This window comes from Lycorma delicatula, chromosome 8, assembly GCF_047948215.1.
Source record: "Lycorma delicatula isolate Av1 chromosome 8, ASM4794821v1, whole genome shotgun sequence".
NCBI lineage: Eukaryota > Metazoa > Arthropoda > Insecta > Hemiptera > Fulgoridae > Lycorma > Lycorma delicatula.
Genome location: NC_134462.1, coordinates 95,545,912 through 95,568,251, shown reverse-complemented (window position 1 = coordinate 95,568,251; position 22,340 = coordinate 95,545,912). Strand labels below are relative to the sequence as shown.

The 22,340-nt window shown below is 28.9% G+C and overlaps 1 protein-coding gene across 2 annotated transcripts in view; it reads left to right on the top strand.

Moving 5' to 3' along the window:
* DEF8 (differentially expressed in FDCP 8 homolog) overlaps positions 1-17,607 on the top strand; it is a 32,500-nt gene extending 14,893 nt beyond the window's left edge. For both annotated transcript variants that reach the window (XM_075373234.1, XM_075373235.1), the window contains exons 4-7: positions 2,795-2,845; positions 11,331-11,593; positions 13,748-13,972; positions 17,300-17,607. In XM_075373234.1, coding sequence (XP_075229349.1) covers positions 2,795-2,845; positions 11,331-11,593; positions 13,748-13,972; positions 17,300-17,530 — 770 coding nt within the window. In that variant the 3' untranslated portion in view covers positions 17,531-17,607. The remainder of the gene's footprint in view (positions 1-2,794; positions 2,846-11,330; positions 11,594-13,747; positions 13,973-17,299) is intronic.
* Positions 17,608-22,340: the final 4,733 nt, after the last annotated feature.

The window sequence follows — 22,340 nt, the reverse complement described above, 5'->3', positions numbered from 1 at the left end:
TAAGATGGAGTACTGAAACATTACTCCCCGACCAATTTTCTCATAATTACATATTTTTTTAAATTTGGATTATTTTTAAATCACCTCAATCATCTGTCCCATACTCTGCTTCCTAATGTATTGTCCTATAAACAAAATAAAACTTAGGAAAAGATGTTTTAACTGATCCAGCTCTTCATCTTCTAGGAATGTTTCATTTGAACTAAAAATAATATTTTTTGATAATAAAACTTTAAAAAATGCCTTTGTCTTCTTTTACTTTTAAACTCACAACATTTTAATCCAAAATATCTACAAATTTACCTTTCCTATCCTATCCCTTTATATTATTATAGTGTTAAGAAATCTCTTATCACCCAATCCCTTTTATATGACTTCTTCACAATTACATCTGTACATTTATATTTAAGAAACTGTAAACAGATCCTTAAATTTGGCAACTTTACTCTCTATCAGTTTCTTGTCTTCTGTTAACGTGACCCTTTGCACGTCGATTACACTAGTCAACAAATTTTAATTTCTTTAAGTTATGAAAAAAGCTGTATTTAAAATATTTTGTGGCCCTAAATTTAAAAATAATATGCAAAATACTATAACACATAATTTGTTTGTTGCAGGGGTTGGGGGGTTTGACTAAAAATATGACATATTAACTAGCAGTAGTCGCCCATCATAGATGAGTCCCAGCACCCCTGATATTGTGTTTCTATTGTCCTGATGTCGTGGTTAAATCTCTCTCCTTGTTTGTCACTTACTACATCCAAATTTTCCACAAAAAGTTCAAGTGAGTACAAAAAATACATTTTTAAGGACTTGTGACATTCTAGTAATTCATAGGCTTTTAAGAGTTCATCTATAAGGGTTTTATAGTTCTCATATTTATTATTACCTAGAAATCCCTTCACTACACTTAACAAAACAGTTCCAAGCTGCCATTTCTTTATCATTTAATTTTTCTTTAAAAACGGGAACTCTGAAAAATTTCCTTATTTGAGGTGCAATAATGATGCCTCTTTTAATTTTGCATTACTTAATTGGATAAAATAGTTCTTTTAAGTACTTGAAATCATTACCTTTTCTGTCCATAGTATAACAAAGTTTTTTTATTAGCCCATGCTTAATTTGGAGAGGCAGGAGAATTCTTTTGGTCTTCATAACCTTTTTCAGTTACTGCTGCATTATAGGTTTCCGAACAATCTTCTGCAAACTTTCATATCAGAAAGATTAGTCCCACTGGCTCTCAAGTCCCTATTAAGGTCAACAGCTGACAATCATGGATTAATTTTGCTTTCTTATAGTAATCGATCCTGTGTTGGCATGGCTTTCTTTTTCTATCCACATTTTCCTTTTTTCTTTGGAGAGACGGAGCCTGTTTCCCTAAACCTTTTCACAAATTCATTTACAGTACCTAACCCCACACTTCACTCACTGGCAATCTGTCTTTGGGTCATTTGTGTGTGTTGGAACCAACAATTTTTTACCGCTTTCATGTGTTTACATCCATTATATTAACTAGAAATGAATAACAAACTTATAACAGAAATTCACTAGGTCACAAAAAATTAACTGACAGTGACCTATAAAAGCACAAAAACCATTAATTCCGTTTGTGTATGAACTAACAACATAACCTGAAACACCAAACAGCAAGCAGTCTGTCACAGAATGAAAATTCCTATAACAAAACAAAAATTCCCTTTGTTCGGATTAATTTGTTCATTATTGTATGTAACCACAGTTGAAATAACAATGTAACAAGATGATTAGGATTATTTTTGACATGGTTCATTACCTCTTCAGCAAAATGATATTGTAGGCGGCGATCATTTGGTTAATATGATAAAGCAGTTTTCACTTGTACATTCACAAATGGAGTCGCTTATGAACAGTGATGTAAACAGTGGAATTAGGAATTTGCAGTTCGTAACTAGCTCGCCTAATTCAATTTCCAGGACTGGCAGTGAATGCATCGCATACATGATAATTGCTTACTGAAACTTTTGGATAATTTCCAGTTTGTGAAACCAAAATTCCAGTCTCTGACAAGTCTATCCCCTCTGACAAATAGTCTTGGATTAGGAAGATTAATATTCCATTCAGCTTGTACATGCCATTGAACATGCATAACTGTATGAAACTCCACTAACCGAAGCACGCACTGAACCTTCTGTTGTGGGATCCACATCTCGACAGACTATTACTGATTACAATTGCATTGTGAGTCAACTTGCCTGCACATGCTTGATTGAGCCTGCTTTTTAGAGATTATGATTATTACTTTTCTAAATATAGACTTGATGACTTTTGGACTTTTAGACGTGAGGACTTTTGGATACCTTTAGCCTGAACATTCTGTATATGCATCCTGCTCTAAATTGTAATTAAAATTTATATCTTCTTTTTTAACCTTGTATAATATTAAAAGCTTCTGTCTTATATTGATAGAAGTGTTTTTGCTGTTTGGTGCTCAATTTCATATATTTAAAATAATTTTATGTTCAGTTGTTCAGTATTTATAAGACCAGACACTAGTTCTTTTAAGCAGATATTTTTATTTACAATTAACTCATGTAAGTTTGAAACTTATACGTGGGATATGGAATGAAAGATCTATATTTTGAACTTTTATAGATCTGAAAGATCTATAACTTTTTAATTCTAATGTTGAAATACATTTTATTTTTTATATTTATTTTTTTAAATGTTTGTTTCTGACTGAGGAATGAAATTTTGTATTACTGATAAATAATGATTTAATAAATCTAAGTTATTTTAATCATGTTGTTGGTTTCAGTTTTCAGAAGGCGTGTGCAGTGTTTCACTAGTCCAATTTCCTTCTCATCAGGTAGTAAAATGTAAAGTTTATTCTATCTATGTAGTAAAAAGGTTTGTTGCTTTACCCTATAGCTTTCATTCTTTCTTATGGGCATGAGACCCATAAAGTATCGTAAGTATGATAGCATTAGTCTTGGTTACTTTCTCTGAGAATAATGATGTTCACTATACTAGTAACTAGTCCATGCAGTGAACAGAGTATTGGTGTCACTTGTAGATCTAAATATAACCTGCAGTTTCAAAGGACTCTGCATTACGATTTGTGATAGTATGTTTGGTTGGTGTATGTTTTGGTGGTGTTTGTTTGGATGTTTGGTTGGTAGTATGTTTGGAAATCCCTTCACTCCTCGCTTTGCTTAGTAAGTCTGGTGCATGCTACTTGTAATTAAACTGTCAGAGTTAAAAGTATTTGAACTAAAATACAAACCAATACTCTACTTACCACACCTAAATTATCCAACTTATTAAAACAATCTTGTTTTTCTTAAATTCAGCTAACTGCCATACAAAATGCATAACCATGTGTAGTTGTCTTAAAATTCAAAATGAAACATGTTTTAATGTCTGGACAAATTCCGATTTTTTAACATATTAGATTTAAAAGTAAAATGAGCCTTTATCATCTGAAGCTTGATAAAATATAAATGTTGGATAGACTCAACATCTTGCATTATGTAAGATTACTCGTATGCATTTGCTGCGAATGTCAACAGATTCAACCCTCTTCTTTCTTTCTGCCCTTATTATCAACTGCATTTTTTCTTCAAGAGTTATAAATTGCATAGATTTTACTATCTGATAGCTACATCATTTCAAATATGTATATGTGTCAAAAAGAAAAATAATTTTTTAGAGTTAAGTAATTCAGAAAATTGGTGATTTAATTCATTAGTTAGATAATATGAGAAATAACTGTATGTTACATACACCTTTTCTTGTTTTTTAAAATAAAAAAGCATTTATTAATTTGTTAAGAGATTGTGTGTATATGCAATTTTGTGTGATGTCTTTTGTGTAAAATAATTGCTAGATATAATAAATAGTTCATGCAGTACATTAGCATTATGAAGCAAAACTGGTCTGATTTCTAACAATAATTTAATTTTTATTGATAAAAATATTTACCCCCTTGTGATTTTATATAGCAATTTTTTTTTCTTTTTAAAATAGAAATTCAGAAATCGAATGATTTTTAAATGTAATCTTCATTCAGGTCCATACTAACTAAATGACTTCTGATTCTTAAGTTTTATTTTTAATAAATTACTGAATCATTTTTAAAAAATCTTCCCACAAGTAAAATTGAAAGATTTCCTATTACAGAAAAAATATTACTTTGTCAATTTTTTTAATAATATTAATTAAAAATAAAAATTCTATATTCTGTATTCCACTCATTATGTATATAAATTTGTCATAAAATAATTTTCATTAATGCCTTCTGAAGCGAATTATTTTGTTATATATTTATTATATTTATTTAGCTTTGTAGTGTTTGTAGTTAAATTGGATTTTAATCACATCTCTTTTTTTCTGTAATTAACCAGATGGTCGGAGCTCGGTTTGCTTGCCCTCCATCTAGCTAGGAGATGGCCTCCCTGGAATCCTGGGACCTATGCAAATCCCCAAGCCAACCCAGGACTACAAAGCTTGCTTTTTTCACTATTCCTGCAGAGTGTACTTCACTCATTGTTACCATCTAGTCGGAGGGCTTTGTCCCCTGGACCCCCCAAGTGTTCATTACCCTCTTGTTTATAGAAAATAACACTGATAAATAACAATTAAAGTATTCAGGCTATATAGAAACCTGAAAAAGGAACTAAATTACAAAAGGCAGAATAGTAGTAACTGTGGTAAGTAAAATACATAAACCTTTGATGATGAAAAAATTGTAACTTATTTCTGTTTCCACAGTGACCTAATGAAGTAAAAGGATTAATTTTTTTTTTCTTTAATATTTATCTTTAATTCTTAACTTCATTCGCAAGGGGGCTTAAAACCTACCGTGGAATGAAAGTATCCTGCAAATTTGAAAGCGATAGGTTGGTTGGTTCTCACATGATGTGAGAACACACAAACAGACAAACTTTCAGCTTTATATACAAGAATATAAAGCAATATATATTAAAGAATATAAAAGAATATATATTAAAGCAATATATTAAAGAATATAAAGAATATTTCAGCTTTATATTTTATGAATTTCTCTGATCAAGTTTTTAACCATAGTTTTCATTGACTTATCCAGTCAAATTCTTTTTAATCCATAAAGTAGCATATCTACCCATTCTTGATGCAATCTGTATAATTATTATTATGTACCTATCAGAATAAAGAATTTTATTTATTGGCATATATGGTGTCATCTAATGTTTTATTTTACATTAACATTCATTTTACTATTTTTTAGTGTTTCTTGAACAGAAGAAAAAATGCAGTCTTGAAAATTTTGAAAAAAACAATAAGGAAAATATAGAATATCCATAATAAATTTCAGAACTTAATAAAATTTCCAAATATTTTTATGTAAACTTTTTTATCATTTATGTAAAATATTTTTACATGATATTGAATATTAACTTACGTTAGCTATTATTTTTATTAATATCATATTCGTCATATTTTATAAATATAATAATATGAATTGGTCAATGTTTTGCTGATACTTTTATGTGAAAACTTACATATATTTTTTTATACTTTTTTAACTGGTAATGGTCAAGTAAAGATTTTGAGAACAAAGTAATCTTGAAACTGTGAACTAGGCTGTTGATGATGCTCTGTGAACTTGTATGATATTGTTTACCACCCATAGTAAAAGAGTTAATAAAAATAAATGTAGAGTACATGATAACAATAAATATAATTAAACTAAATATTCCTTAAATTAGTTCAGTGAGGAATGCTAGCTTCACACAAAGATTTTTTATTTTGTTGAAATATTTTATGATGTGTTTAGTGTAAATATAATTTTAAATGTACTAAATTCTGTATACGAGGTCTGTTCAGAAAATAACTGAACGTTTTTAATTGCATGCCCAGCAGATGTTTAGTAACGTATGGTTGGTGATATTGTCTTCCACATAACCTCCTCTATAACTACATGTTCTCTTAGATTTTTGATATCTCGTTTAGTTTTTGTGTTATTGTTAATTTTTGTGTTATTGTTAATTGAGTGCAACCTGTTTAACTGTGAATAGCAATTTTTGTAATATGCAATTTTCTGGAGCAACAATGCAACGTAAAATTTTTTGAGAAACTAGAGAAAACTTTCACAGAAACTTTTCAACTTTTGAAACAAGCTTACATAGTTGATGCTCTGGAGGATCGTATATAAAGTTCAATCATCACAATGGATTGGCAAAGGATTTGAATGCCCCAAGAAAGCACATTAGTCTCGATCCGATGTCAAAGTGATGCTCTCTGTTTTTTTCGATTTTAATGGAATTGTGTATTTTGAATTCTTGCCTTAAGGTGAAATAGTGTACCATGTGTACTATTAAGGTGTTTTACAACAGTTACGTGAAAAAATCCACAAAAAGAGACTAGAGTAGCAATGAGACAACTCATGGTTCCACCACCACAACAATGCGCCCCCACACTCAGCTTTGTCAATTCATTAGTTTTGTGCCAAAAATCAAGTGACTACCCTCCCTCAGTCTCCCTACTCACCAGACCTGACTCCTAGTGATTTTTTTTGTGTTTCCAAAATTAAAATCGGTGATGAAAGGATGCCATTTTTAGGCTGTTAATTACATTAAAGCAAATTCATCATGTTCCTTAAAGATGATTTCAAATGAAGCAATCCAGGACTGTTTCATGAAGTGGAAACACTGCTGAGAAAAGTGTATGAATAGGGAAGAATTACTTTAAAGGAGACAAGGACCAATAATCTGTAAAATTAATAATGAAGATTAAAAAAATTAAATTCGGTTATCTTCTGAACAGACCTCTTATATATATATTTTTTTTCCATGAATTTGTATTTCAAATGGTTTATCACATATGTATTAAACATTTTTGTTTAATTAATATCCACATGTCTCACATCTACAAGAATGTGTTGTGCATGTGAATGATAACTGTAATCTACTTCAAATTTTTGTATATATATTTCAGCCAACAATGATGTTGTATATTGTGGAACATGTATTAGTCCACTCTTTGTAGATAATGTTTTTTTGTCAAAAAATGTGTAGTAGTCAATTAGTATTCTTCAATAGTTTTAATTTTATATCAATTATTGTTGTTATATGATAGGAATTTTGTTTTTTCATCCTTTGTTAACATTCAATCAAGTCTGGTTTAATTTCTCAAAATTAATGATTAGAAATTTTTTTTCTCAATCTAGAAGGTGGAGTACTTCAGCTACTGAACTAGCTTAACATATTAACCATAGTATTAAAATGTTAATATTATATGCAATATAAACCACCAAAACCCAGTAACTAGATAAGTTAAACTTAACATATTAATTTACAAGAATCGATTTTCAGTGGATCCCCTGTATCTTCAGTTGGTATTGAATTCTATAATTATAAATCTTTAAAAAATTTTGAATACTATTATGAACGTATATGCAAATTTTCTGGGCAGTACTGGAATGATGAACGTAATCTTTAAAACATAGTAGTTTTGTTCTATTTTCATTATTGGCAACTGTTAGATTGTAATGTTATTATTTTTTTAATTAAATCATAGTTTTCGAATGTGATATTGATGGTTCATCATTTTATATTTCGGTTTTTATTTATAAGTGTAACATTTTTTTATCATTATTACACATACTTCTAAAATCTCTAAATTATTTTTGCAGATTATTAATTATTATTTTGCAGATTATCAGTTACTATTTTGTATTCTAACAAATAGTCAGCTACTTTAGTTATACCTCTTTGTTTTTGTGTAATGTTGTGTTAATCTTTTTAATGATCTATTAGTTTTACCATTATTGATATTATTACATTCGATGGATTTAATTTTGTATATTCCCCTCTATTATTTTTATTATTGATACTCTACAGATATTTTGTAATATGATTATTTGGTTTATATGCATTTTTATTTTTACTTTTATCACATACATTAATAATTTTTTCTATTATTTTTTTTATATAGTTCTATTTTAAGTATTAAGTATTATTAATCTTCGTGTTATTTTTTATTGTTTTATTTTAGTATAATTATCATAGTATTTTTTATTCTGCTTTTTATAACCCTCTTCTGTAATTTCATCATCAAAACCATTAATTAGTTTGGTTTTTCATGTATTTATCTTTTTATTTATTTTTGTAGTTTTTTATATAACAAATATCTCTGAATATCATATTTTTATATGTAATCTTCTATATCTTTTATACATGATCTTTTGTTACCATGAGTGGTAAAAATTTAAATGTATTGTAATATTATTTATTGTGGGTTTTCCATAAACTGATGTTTATGGAGATGTGTTTTATATATTTGTAGGGTGAAATCTTAAGGATCAAACTTTTTAACTTTTCTTCAAAATAACTATCAAAAGTCAAATCAAGCCTCCATGAGGTGCACCTCGATATATCCAGAACAAATGGATATATCCTAAACAAACTTCATCTATCGTCAAGTTATTCCCCTCTATCACCTAACTAGATCACATCTAGAGTTGTAACTCAGGACTTAGTACCACCACAGGTAACCCCTTAACAGTCAACCATGAAAGGTCTTTTAAGGAATACTGCACTGGCTGGACCAATATATACCAGAGTTTAGAGAAGGCAGCACTCAGATACGGTGGGCTTCCACATAAAAGATAAAATGCAATCTGAAGCAGTAGAATGTCCTAACATTGTACACATGAATAAGAACAGTACAAAATCAAACTGAAATCACTTACATTCCCATGCACAATGTAAACTCACACATACAGAATGGTAATGGTTAACTAAAAATAATTACCGACTTAATGGACCATCACAAAATTCTCATCATGTGACTGCAAGAAATAAGAAACATTGACCTAGATGTTACAGAATCTCAAGGGAATAGGCTCTAAAGCCTATACTTAAAAGTATACTCTAAAAGTATACCAGGGAAGAGAGTGATGAAAAGTGTCCCACAGTTTGGAACAGGTTTTTTGGTCAGCCTCAAAACAATAATTTTGTACAAGAATCCAAATTACAGTCCCCATGAATCCCAACACTTACCCTAAAAACATCAAATAAAATTTACATGATAATAAATGCTCATGTCCATAAAACCTCTAAAAGATTGTAAAGAAACAGAAAAGTTCTGGAACCTACTCAATCAGACCTTAAGTAACATCCACAAAAATCACATTAAACAACTTATCGCAGACAGAGAAAGAGAAACCACACAATCAACGGAAAATGACCAACCCTAAAGAGAACAGATGAAAACGGGCAGTCTCATCGATCACTGCAGAAACCACATTCTAATCTCAAAATCCACATACTTCAAGAGAAAACCTAAACCTGGAAACACCCCAACTACACTAAAGGAGAATGGCAACTAGATCATGTCTTATGAACAAACACCACTACAAAGAGATCTACAACATAAAGTCCTCTGAGGAGTAGACAGGCTCAGATCACTACGTAGTCAAATTAAAATTAAATTAATTCCCCAAAGGAAGCAACAAAACCAGTCCCTTAAAACAAAAAGAAAAATAGACCCTAATCAATTAATCAAGAAAAAATAACAAAAAAATAAAAGAAAGATAGAATAAAGAATAAATAAAAGAAGTGGAAAAATAATAAACACAGACAAACTCAAAGACCTAGTCAACAATTTAAACAAATCATAAAAGAATCCCCCCCCCCCGCAGTAAAACGCATCAATGGTGGAACAGCAAATCCAATGAAACAGTAGAGAAGAGACATCAAGCATGGCTATTAGACCAATCCCAAAAATCAGAAACATCCTTCCAAAATCTAGTAAAACAAATAAAAGAACTGAATCCTAAGGAAAATTGAAAGACAACACTATAAAGATACACTGAAATCAATAGAAGAATTCATGACGTTTAATTTTTCAAAAAGTAGTTAACTACCACAAAAACCTTAAAAAACAACTCCCAACCCCACTAATGAAGCATGAAAACCATAAGTCTGGCTCATAACAATAAAGAAAATGTAGAAATCCTGGCTAAATATTTCAACAAACTCCTAAATTGCAAAGAACCAATGGAACTCCTAAAGTTGGACACCAGGCCATAATAACAACACCACCAGAAAACATCAACCCTTCCACAATAAAATAAGTCTACCAAGCACTGGGTGAGATGAAGAATTACAAAATGCCAGGAGAAGATCAGAGGTAGAGGTCTGGAAACATGCAGGAAGACCAGCAAAAATCACCCTTCATCAACAAGCTTGTCAACATCTGGATCAAAGTAGAACTACTAGAACACTGGATGACAGCCCTCATTCACCTGCTGCAGAAAAAACAGACCGTAACATTTACAGGGGGATCTCATGCCTAGACACAACATACAAAATTCTTTCAAGAATCATCCTCAACATGATTGGTTTACAATTAGAAAGAACTAGGAGCCAGGGAGGTTTCAGTCTCTGGAGGAGCTGTCCAGACCAGACCATGAGTTTCAAGCTAGTAATGGATAACAACAGAGAAAGAAGCAGAGACATGGTGATAACATTTGTAGACCAAGAAAACATACGATTGCATCCACAGGGAATCTCTGTTAAAAATTCTAAGACACCTTGGAATACATCCCAAATTAATAAACATAATAAAACTGACCCTCACAAACATTAAATCGAAAGTGAAATTCAGAGGCGAACACTCAGAACCATTTATAATAATGGGTTAATAAATGGGATAATGGGTTGACTAAAGCGATCCTGTTATTTTTATTATATTGTTATAACAATTGTATTATTATATTGTTATCTCCTATTTGTAAATAACAATTATTCTCATACTCAAGTAATTTTAAAGGCAAGTATTTTGTGTATTAGTGATAAACAAAAATATAAATTGATGAACTGTCAGTTCATATGATTTTAATGAAAATTGTGATTTTAATAAAAACATAATAAAATTATAAACTAATAGTTGGCAATAATGACAATAGAACAAAGGTAAATACTAAGTATTAAAGATTACATCATTACAGTACTGGACAGCAAAATTTGCATATGCTTTATAAGATTTATATTAATGTAATTACAGAACTCAATACCAATTGAAGATGTGGGATCCCACGAAAATCAATACTGTGAAATTAGTATGGTAAGTTTAACTTATCTAATTTCTGTGTTTTGTGATTTTTATTTCATATAAAACATATATATATATAATTCTATTGAATTGAAATTAATCCTTTTAAGATTCATATTATTCCTTTGTACTGTTAAATATAAATACTTTATATTTAAAGAATTTAAAATATGTATGTGTATTATCCCATTTAAAAAAGATAGTTTGTTTATTTAAACTTTCATCAGAATTTGAATAATGATTTTTTTTTTCAGCATTAAAAGGATGTGTAACAACGCCAAGAGTAAGTGAAGCCCAGGAACCACGTCTTTGTGATTATACTGGGTTATATTATTGTCAGTCATGTCACTGGAACAATAAAACCATAATACCTGCACGTGTTTTACATAATTGGGATTTTGAACCTCGTCCTGTATCAAGGGCTTCTTATCAATTATTACGTCTGGCACGCAATAGGCCGATTATTAAAATAAACTCTAGTCTGATTGGTTTTGTTGAAGAATTAAGTCAAATGAAAGTAAGTTATTGAGAAGTTACTAATTTTATTTTATTGGAAGTAAAAATTTTTCATTGTCAATATTATTTTTAATCTTTCCAATACATTATTCAACCAGTGTAGAATATATGCTCTTCTACTACTACAATTTTACTTAAGTTTATGGCTGTTAAAAAACTTGCATATTTTTTATTATTTAACTAATCGTGTGCCGTGGTAATACATGCTAGTTTCAGAAATTACATTTTCTACCATCTGCAATGCACTCCTTGCCTATGGTAAAGCAAATTATGTACCACTTTCTGGTACATTTACATTCAATGATGCCCTGAGCAGCATACAGACCCCAGTGAGTGTATCACCAGTAGATGACAGAATTGTGGAAGATTAAAAGCATGTTACGTCTGCGTTTTCAGAAATATTTTGCCCGAATCAACTTCATTAGTTAATTTTATGTTGGTTCCATAAAGCCACTATGTATGACAAATTTTTAAGAAATTTAATGTAACCAGAGAACTTTTAAATCATACATAAGCTCTAGTGAAACTACAATGTCAACCACTAGAAAAGATTCAAGATATGCTAGTTAAAAAAAATCTGATGTGGACAGCACATGACTTCTTTCTGCCTATTAAATTACATTAACACATTTTTTTAAAATGAAAAGTACATAAAATTTTATTTCATTAAAAACTTCTGAAATTTTTTCATATTTTCTTTTTTTTGTTATTATTGAATTATTATTCATCATAAAAATTTTTTACAGTGAGAGATTAATAATTATTAAAAATCGATTTATTTAAATTTAAAAAAAAAGGAAATGATGTCTGATTCAAATCGATGTGCCTTCCCCTAAGATACAAATAGTTCACTAATTAAAATTTTATTTGGCTATAACTCTGGAACCTATGAAAGTAAGTATGACTTATTATATATCATTGAAAAGCTCTCAATGAGGACTTATTAGAGTTAAGAAAAAAGTCCAAAATCCAATTTTTTTGGATTTTAGGCATTTTCTGACACTTTTGGTTCAGTCAATTGCAATCAAAATGGGAGGTGCACAATTACATGTTTCAGCAGTCCTAAATCCAAAATTTCAATATCCTATGCTTAATCATTTTTGAGTTATGCGAGATACATATGTACATACAAACATCATGCCGAAACTAGTCAAAATGGATATTTCCGTTAAAAAAAGAAAACCAAAATTTTTTCACAATCTTCCTTTACTTCATACAAGAAAGTAAAAAGTATAAAAAATTTTTGATTAAGTATTACTTGATTAATCTTTAATCATATATTTCTATACAAATCTTTAGGCGATTGATTTAAAAATAAAATAAATTATACTTTGCTGTGATTTTATTTACTTTTGTATTTTCCCCGTGATCACTTCATCTTATGTTATTAGGAATCGAGTTCTTTATGTTAGGTGAATAATACATGTGAATTTAGACACTAGAAAAAAGCGGGCCACCGTTAAATAGTTACGTTTCATTACACATGATTTTGTTAAATGTTTTGCCAATTGTAACTAAATAACATTCATGAATTTAGCATGCTAACAATAACAAAACTTTTTACCACAAAAAGCTTCAAAATCCTGAACATTTTTATGATTTTTTATCACAGCTCTAACCCCCGTTGTTTTTCTTTTTTATCCCCAAAAACACAAATACAATTTCAGATAAAACGTTCGTATCAAGAACAATCAAATAAATGAATTGTTCAAGAAGTATAAATTGTTTGAACTAATGAATCGCTTGAGAAGTAATAAATCATTCATGTGCTGCATGCACTACTACGATTGATTCACTTTACAAAAGTAGCAGCTAAAATAAAAATGTGAGCACGTATAACAAACCCACACACTATCCTTTTTTATGGGAAAGAAATACAAGTGCATGCATTTATTTACATAGTTAATTTTTTTTTTATTAGCAATTTCAATTGTAGAAACGAATCTAAAATTTGTAACTTTCTTTGTAGAAGTTTATTTCTTGTAAAAATGTTGAAAAGTAAATTTTTTTTTGTAAATTTTGTTTATTTTTATGACTGTGTGAAAGAGTTATTTACTTAGTAAAGATTCAGAACACTTTTGATTGATTTTAGTATGTAATTGTAGTTTATTCAAATAATTTTAATTTTTCTTATTGTTTAATTTTTAACTTTCAGAAAATTAGGGAGGATTTAATGTTAATGAAACAGTATTTGGTTCAATGCAAAGATGCTCTGCAACAAGATCTGCCATGGTCATTAGTCAAAACAAAACATTACTTGCTTAAAGACAATGAACATTATAGTATTCAAGATTTAATTGAGATTAAAAATACAACACTTATTATTAAAATGAAAGCAATTAGAGATAAAATTGAAAAACATATTAAAAAAGATTGTAAAGTAAGTATAAGTATGCCCAAACTTTATAAATTTACACAACGAAAGAAAAATATGAACCATTTTAATATATATATATATAAATATATATATATATATATATATATATATATATATATATATATACACACATGTATTGTAACAAGTTATGAATTAATATGCCAAAATTTTATAAATTTACAGCAAAAAAAATATGAAAAGTGTGTGTGTTATACAGGGTATGAGTTAATATATATTTAATCATTTGTTTCATGGGGACAATTTTCATGAATCTTCAGTAGATTAATTCTAAAAATTTATATAAATTATAAGGTTGCACACAAATTTTTAATTTCATACAATTTTTTTTATTGATAATTTACTCATCAATAAATTTCAATCAACCAGATTAAGTCAATATGATTTTTTTTCATTATAGTTGTTATCATTATGTTATATAATTTCAAGACTGAATTTCTCAAAACCATTTGCCACAATTTTGTTTAACTTAATGCATTTATTATAAAGAATACATCAGTAAAAAAACGTATGAGCTAATTCTGAATACATTATATTTCTGAGTAGTTATGGATCACCTAAAAAAATTACATTTTTGGTATTTTCAAAATATACGCTCTTTGTAGGAATACCTAAAACTTGGTAAATTTATAAAAAGTGATCCATATTTGTGTAACAAAATTTATTATATTTTTCAAATTTTTTACCACCTGTAGGCTATTGCACAATTTTTTATTTAATTAGTTCAGGCATTTTTTATTATTTACTAATATATTAAGAATAATATTCAAAGAAAATTTGTCCTGTTAAAAAATCATTTTTTCATAACTATAATTCATTTAAAATCAATGCAAAAAATGTCAGATCAAGTTAAAGTCAGAAGTTAAAAGAAAAATTGAAAGTACCAATTTTACTTTTAATGTCTTTTTTTTAAGTTGATTTTATGTATTTTAACAGAAAGGCCTAAAAAAGTACTGTCTGTATAAAAAGTTATCAAGAAAGCTTTTCTTGATAATAATAAGATAAGTAATTTAGAAAAATTGTATAAATAGACACTACTGAGCATGAATTAAGGATCTTCAAAATGTTTTTATTCTAAACATTTCTAGTAACTGTCTTGAATGTTTATTGAAAAAACTGTGAATACCAGAAAAGTATGTGTGTTGTAATTCCAGCCTATATATGTTTATCATTACAATCTATAAATCCTATGTAGAATTAAATGTATGATACCTGTGCATTAATTGGCACGCATATTATTTTACATAATTTTCTTATTATTATGTATTTTTTTATTAATCTAATGTTAGTCTTAAAGGTAATTTAAATAATTTGAAGTAATTATTCTAAAAAATATACAAATATTTAACGTTACTTAGATGAAGTTATTGAGTGAAGCGATCATAGGTTATGTTGATATATGTATGATTCGTCAGTACATAGAATTTATTATTTAAATAATCAAAACATTACTGTTGATTAGTTGAGGTTAGATGTCAATTTTTGATGTGTTAGATGTTTGGTTAGATTATGTAAAATAATATGCATGCCATTTAAAGCACAAGTACCAAATGTATAAATCCAGCAATGATAAAAAAAAAAATTGAAAAATACTTTCAAATCGTTTACATTGTAATTCATTTAAAAAATCACACACTAAGTTAGATGGAAAAAAATTGCAACAGGATCATCGGAGTAACTTTACAAAATACAAATCAGTAAATTGTGTTCTGCCTTCTGGTCATTGCTTTATAGCCCTCCATGCTTCATGATTTTGTCCCAGTGTCTTAGTGTTATCTTGTCTTTCTCTAATTTTAATTGAATCTACCTTTTGATACTTTCTTCTTATTTTCATTCACCATTCCCTCGACTGTATTCTTCAGCAGTCATTTTCTTTTAAACCATTGTCGTAGCCAAATCATCTTTCATCTTATATTTTTAAGCATTTATCATCCTTCCTTGATCCTTTGCAGAATTTTTATTTCTTATGTTATCCTCCTACCTTATTTTTACTCTTTCCTTAATCTTATGTTTCACTGTATGCACTTTGCTAGTTTCTTCCTTAATTATTTTGTTTAATGGTGTGCAGAATTACCTTCTCCTTCTGTTTAAACATTCCTTCACAATTATTACTATAATTCTTACCCTTGTTATAAAACTCATCCTTGCCATTCAATTTAATATTTACCCTTTCACTATATCTCCATTTTCCTATTACCATACTTTGATTGTATTCTTATTCCATATTCTTCACACTATTTGTCAAGGTCTTCAAACATCTCAAATTACTTTCTTCTTTCTATATGCTAGCAGAATCATATCATCAGTAATTATAGACAATCTCCTTTCCTTCCACCTATACTCACTCTTTCCCCATCAAAGCATTCTCCAATTTCTCTAGATGTAGGTTAAACAGAGTAGACGACAATCATCACCCTTGCCTGACTTAATTTAACTTAATTATTCTTTTCTGTCTCCTGTTTGACATTTTCCAGTTTTTCTCCTTGTAACATGTATGCACATTTCGTGTTGGATGATGTACACATCATCCCATTTCTTCCTTTTTCCATTTAACACACCACCTTGATATATATACCCCTCCTAGGGTTCCAAATGAGAGGAAACTTTATCTCTGGAATCTTATACCCAGAGATTCATACAATGCTCTTCTGGAATTTCTATTAAATTCTTCTGTGTAATGGTTTTCCTTGCCTTCCACATCCTATGCTGTTAACCAAAATGGTCATTTCTCCATTTGCATATCTGCTATCCAGGGATGCTGTTGGTTCTTAATGGTAGAGGATCTTCTTGTCCTGGGATATGCTTGGATAAAGAGATAAAAATATCATTATACTTTGTTTATCATTTGATGAAGAGTATCTATTATGCAATTCATGCATAAAGAAAAATTATGTACATTCAGATTGTATTGAAATATCTCCTTTTTGGCATGTTTTAAGAAATAAGATAAATTTTAGTTTTTACTGTCAGCACACACCAATTAACTTGAATATATTGCTGAAGGTAGTTCTGATCTTTCATCAAAGAAAGAAATGTGGACAAGATGAATACCCACTACCAGTACAGGACAAGTATCAATTTGAGTGCAATCGTTTCTCTTGTCTCTCTTTAAGTAGGTTGTTCCATCTCATCTACCATTTTTCATAAAACAGTGTTAAACATAACATTGTTAAAATATATATATATATTACATGGTTTAAGTACAAATAATGCTAAAATTAAAAGAAACTAAAAAAATTATATAGTCCTACTTTTAAAAATATTCTAAAGTTATATGCCAAAGTTTACATTTTGTTATTATATGTGTTTCAGATATGTAGTGCTCAAGGCTATCTTTGTGAATTGTGTGGTGATAAAAATGTTGTTTACCCATTTGATTCATTTGCATATAGTTGTCCTGAATGTAAATGGGTGTATCATAAATCATGCTGGGTTGTTAAACAATCTTGCCCACGGTGTGTTCGCCTCAAAAAAAGGAGATCTAAAGTTACTGAAAATGAGATAAAAAATGATGATCTTGATATTGATAGAACAGTAAATTAATAACAAAATAATTTTACCAGTATTGATGGATATGTATTTTTTTGTAAATAAATCAATTATATTTTCTAATTATATAATTTTTATGTCTGATGAAATGTTCAAGAATTTAAAATTTAATTCAAGTTTTTAGACTTAATCTTTTAACAGTTCTAATTATTAATTCGTACTATGTTGCAAGGTAAAATATATAATTCCCATTTTCTTTGAAACTAGTCTTCATCATCATGCAAATAGAGTTAAGAGTTTTTCTGTATGTATGACATGTTTTTAATAAATAAATTTTTAACTGAGACACTTTCAAGTACAGCCGAGTGATCATTATATGTCAGTAATATTGGCATTTAATTATAAATAAAATACCAACCCACATAGGTTTTAATCTAAGCCCAGAATCATCTCAGAACAGTATATTAACAATTATAAGGTTAACAAGATGTACTTGTTACAATTTTATTTAAAATGTGATATACATTTCTACTTTCTACTAATTTACTTGCATAATCCAAAAAAAGAGCTGTGTTAAATAATTATTGTTGATATTTATTCATTATCAACTTTACTTACTTTTAATTATTATTTTATACCAGGTGGCTGAAAAGTAACTTACACACCCCCCTCTAACTTTTTTTATAATTGAAATAACTGGATCCAATTTACGGTGTTCATCTTAGTACCAAAGGGCTACTTCACTGAATATATATTTTATTTTCTTATTTTTGAGTGGCGGGGAGAGGGAGAAATTCAAAAATGTCAAACGAAACCAGAGGTTATTAGAATATCATTTTAAAGAGCTTAATGAGATGAGAAATATTATATATCAAACCATTATTTATTATTATCAAAGAGTTTTTTCATAGATTTAGGTTTTTTAATGTTAAAAACAGAACCAGGTTTCTAAGTCAGGTTAAACTTTTTTATATAAATTAAGCTTTTTTTTATTTTGATTTCTTTAATCTTTTTTACATTTTCTTAATTTTTTGACATTTGTTTACTTTTTTAACTTACGTGATTAAAATTTTCTTATGAAATAGATTTTTAATGTTAAAAAATGTATAAATTAATTATTTTTAAACTCAAGGCTGAAAGTTTTAATTAACAGAAGTATTTGAAAATTTTAATAATTAATTTTTTCAATTTTTTATTTAAAGTTACATTTGTGGTTGTCATCATTTTGTTTTAAATAGTCGGAATTTAATTTTTTTTATACTTTTTTGCTTATGTTGCAAAGACCTTTAAAACAAGTTAGCACATGATCATATGCTCCATTTAAACTTTTTGAGCCACACCTGAAGGCTGAATACTTTAAATCGGGGCTTACTGAGTTAGCCTCTCTTATCAGAGAAGATTTCCAAAGAGAGAATAGCATACCTCAAATAACAAAAAATATTAAACAGTAGCATACAATCTTAGTTTTAGCTTTCTGAAACAAACACATTGTTGGCCAGCATTTTGGATTGAGCGATCAGAATTTAGTTTTAATTGTATCATTTTTCTTTTCTCATCAAGTTAGTGATATATCAAACAACCATTGGTCTTGTTTGAAATTTTTGAGTTGCCTCCCACCACCACCACCCAAAAATCAAAAAGAGTAAAATATATAATTTTATTGTTACTCCATTTTAACCCTTAAAATTGAAATTTCAGAAAATCCTTTTGTATGTGCACTTACACCATAAGAAGAATGTGCATACAAATTTTCATCAATTTATTTATCTTCAGTATTTTTTGCTCAGTGTTGATTAAATCAATCAGTCAGTCAGGTTATGCTCTTTTTATTTATAGATATATATGGATTTCTTCATTATCTAATGATAATTATTTAATAATCAAAACAGGCAAATTAATTGAACAAAGACAAATTAATTGAAACAAGTACAATATTATTGTACTTCATGATTGACCAATCTGTAAATTGTTTCCCTTCAAATATCAGCTGAGTAATATTTCCAAACTTTTTAAAAGTTAGTTTGTATGTAATTCAATAACTGCACAGTTCTTTTTTTCTAGTTGCTTACATGGAACTAGCAGTTAATGATGTTAAAGAACAATTTAGATTCGGAGTAACAGTACAAGGTGAAAAGATAAAGATGCTATGATTTGCTGATGATATAGTAATTCTAGCCGAGAGTAAAAAGGATTTAGAAGAAACAATGAACGGCATAGATGAAGTCCTACGCAAGAACTATCGCATGAAAATAAACAAGAACAAAACAAAAGTAATGAAATGTAGTAGAAATAACAAAGATGGCTGAATGTGAAAATAGGAGGAGAAAAGATTATGGAGGTAAAAGAATTTTGTTATTTGGGAAGTAAAATTACTAAAGATGGACGAAGCAGGAGCGATATAAAATGCCGAATAGCACAAGCTAAACGAGCCTTCAGTAAGAAATATAATTTGTTTACATCAAAAATTAATTTAAATGTCAGGAAAAGATTTTTGAAAGTGTATGTTTGGAGTGTCGCTTTATATGGAAGTGAAACTTGGACAATCGGAGTATCTGAGAAGCAAATTATAAATTATTATTATAGGATTAAGTGTTCAGAAGTGGAAAGAGAATGAACATTGGTAAAATAGACGGAGCATACAGGAAAGTTAAGGAAAAGTTTGGGGTACATAAATTAAAATCTAATGTGTTAAACAAATATGGTACACCGATTTATAATACGAAAGGTAAAGTCGATAGGTGGGTGGAATATATTGAAGAGTTATATGGAGGAAATGAATTAGAAAGTGGTGTTATATAGGAAAAAGAGGAAGTTGGGAGAAACAGTACTAAGATCTGAACTTAACAGAGCATTAAAAGATTTGATTGGCAGAAAGGCTCCTGGAATAAATGGAATACCTGCACAGTGAAGGTAAGGAAGCGATAGGTAGATTATATAAACTGGTGTAGAAATAATGTAGATGGATCACTGAATATAAAAGTAGGAAGAGAAAAGATTATGGAGGTAGAAGAATTTTAATATTGGGGAAAAATATAGTTAAAAGAAGAGACAGAGTTACAGGTCACATATTAAGGCATCCTGGAATAGTTGCTTTAATATTGAAGGGACAGGTAGAAAGGAAAAGTTTTGCAGGCAGGCAACGTTTGGAATATGTAAAACAAATTGTTAGGGATGTAGGATGTAGGGATTATACCAAAAAGGAATGACTGGCACTAGATAGGAAATCTTGGAGAGCTGCATCAAACCAGTCAAATGGCTGAAAACAAAAAAAAGGTTTTAAATAAAACAACACAGTCATTAATGTTTCATGTGGTGCTACTGTACTGTATGAACAATGGCGACTTTTAACAAAGTTGTTTGGTGTTCTCACAACAATGTTGAAATGACGAAAGCTCTGCCCTCCCCATTTGCTTTTAGATTTCATAGGCAATGGAGATAAGTTTTAAATATTTGTGCTATATTATATTTTATTTGAGTACCTACTCAAATAGAAGAAAAGGTAATTAAATAAAGGTGTAGTAGGGGATGATAAAGGAATTCACTTAATACTTGTATGGTTTTATAACATGTCTATTATTATTAAATATTTACAAACAAATCTTTGTTATAAGAAAATTAATATTGGTTGATTATTCTGATTAAACTATATGTTCTCACAAAACAATCTAAGCACAAACCATGGAAGCAAAATGAACTGTTCTGGCATTTGCCTTACAACCAAGGGAAACCATGGAAAAACCTTGGTCAGAACATCGACAATATTTTAAACCATACAGCATTACAAAAAAATAAACGTTACGATCAGAAATAATTGTAAGTTCTTCAATACATCGACAAAAGTATTCAAAAGAATCAATATTTTAAATATAAATAATATTACTGTAATACAACTCACTTGAATTTACACTGTATTATTAAATTAATGCATCTTTTTAAGTTTTTTATATTTTTATATTAAGTACATTGTAAGCAGCTTTTTAGTTAATCTTTAAGACCATTGATATTTACAAACTGATGAAGGTAACAAAAATAATTATAATTTGATGAAATTTGCGATTGTCATATGAAACAACTAAACACATGTTATTCGACGATTTGGTTCCTTAATTTCTGAACCCGATGATCATATGATGAAATCTTAACTATAAGTGCTGTACTCCCTCTGTGATGATGATCCTACATTTGATGAAATCTGCAAAGATATATAAATAGTCTTTTAAATACTTGTGTTAGAAAAAAATTGATAAAATAAATAAACGTAATGGATAATGTATCCATCATTTCCCTGAAAAATGGAGCGGTCGTGGAGGTTCAGATTCCTTACCACCAAGATCACCTGATCTAACACCTTTTAGATTTTTGCGTCTCGGGATGCATGAAAAATATTGTATATAAAACAAAAATGCATTCTAATGAGGAATTACTTGTTCGCATTATAGATGCTGCCTAGTAACTTAAGGATAGCCCTGAAGAACTATGAAGAGCTTCAAAAGCGAGCCAAGAAATGTTTTGAAACTGGCAGGCTTGTTTTTGAATGTTTATTATAAACTGATAGGTATGATCTTCTGAATAAAATTACTTCTAAATAAAATTCTAATTTTTCCTAAACTTTCTTTGTTTATTCGAATTATCTTACACCATTTTGTTCAGAATTAAGTTCTCTACAAGTTTTATTTATAGGTTTTAGATGTATTACACATTTAACAAAGTTAATGTACGTTAAACATAAAAACGGGTTTTTTACCCTAATTTATTGAATTTCATCCCAGATTTGTAAAATTAAATAAAATACCTACGTATTTTATTTAATTTTTAAGATAAAAAACCATTGAAATCACTAATTCTGCCCCCTAATCAATGTCCA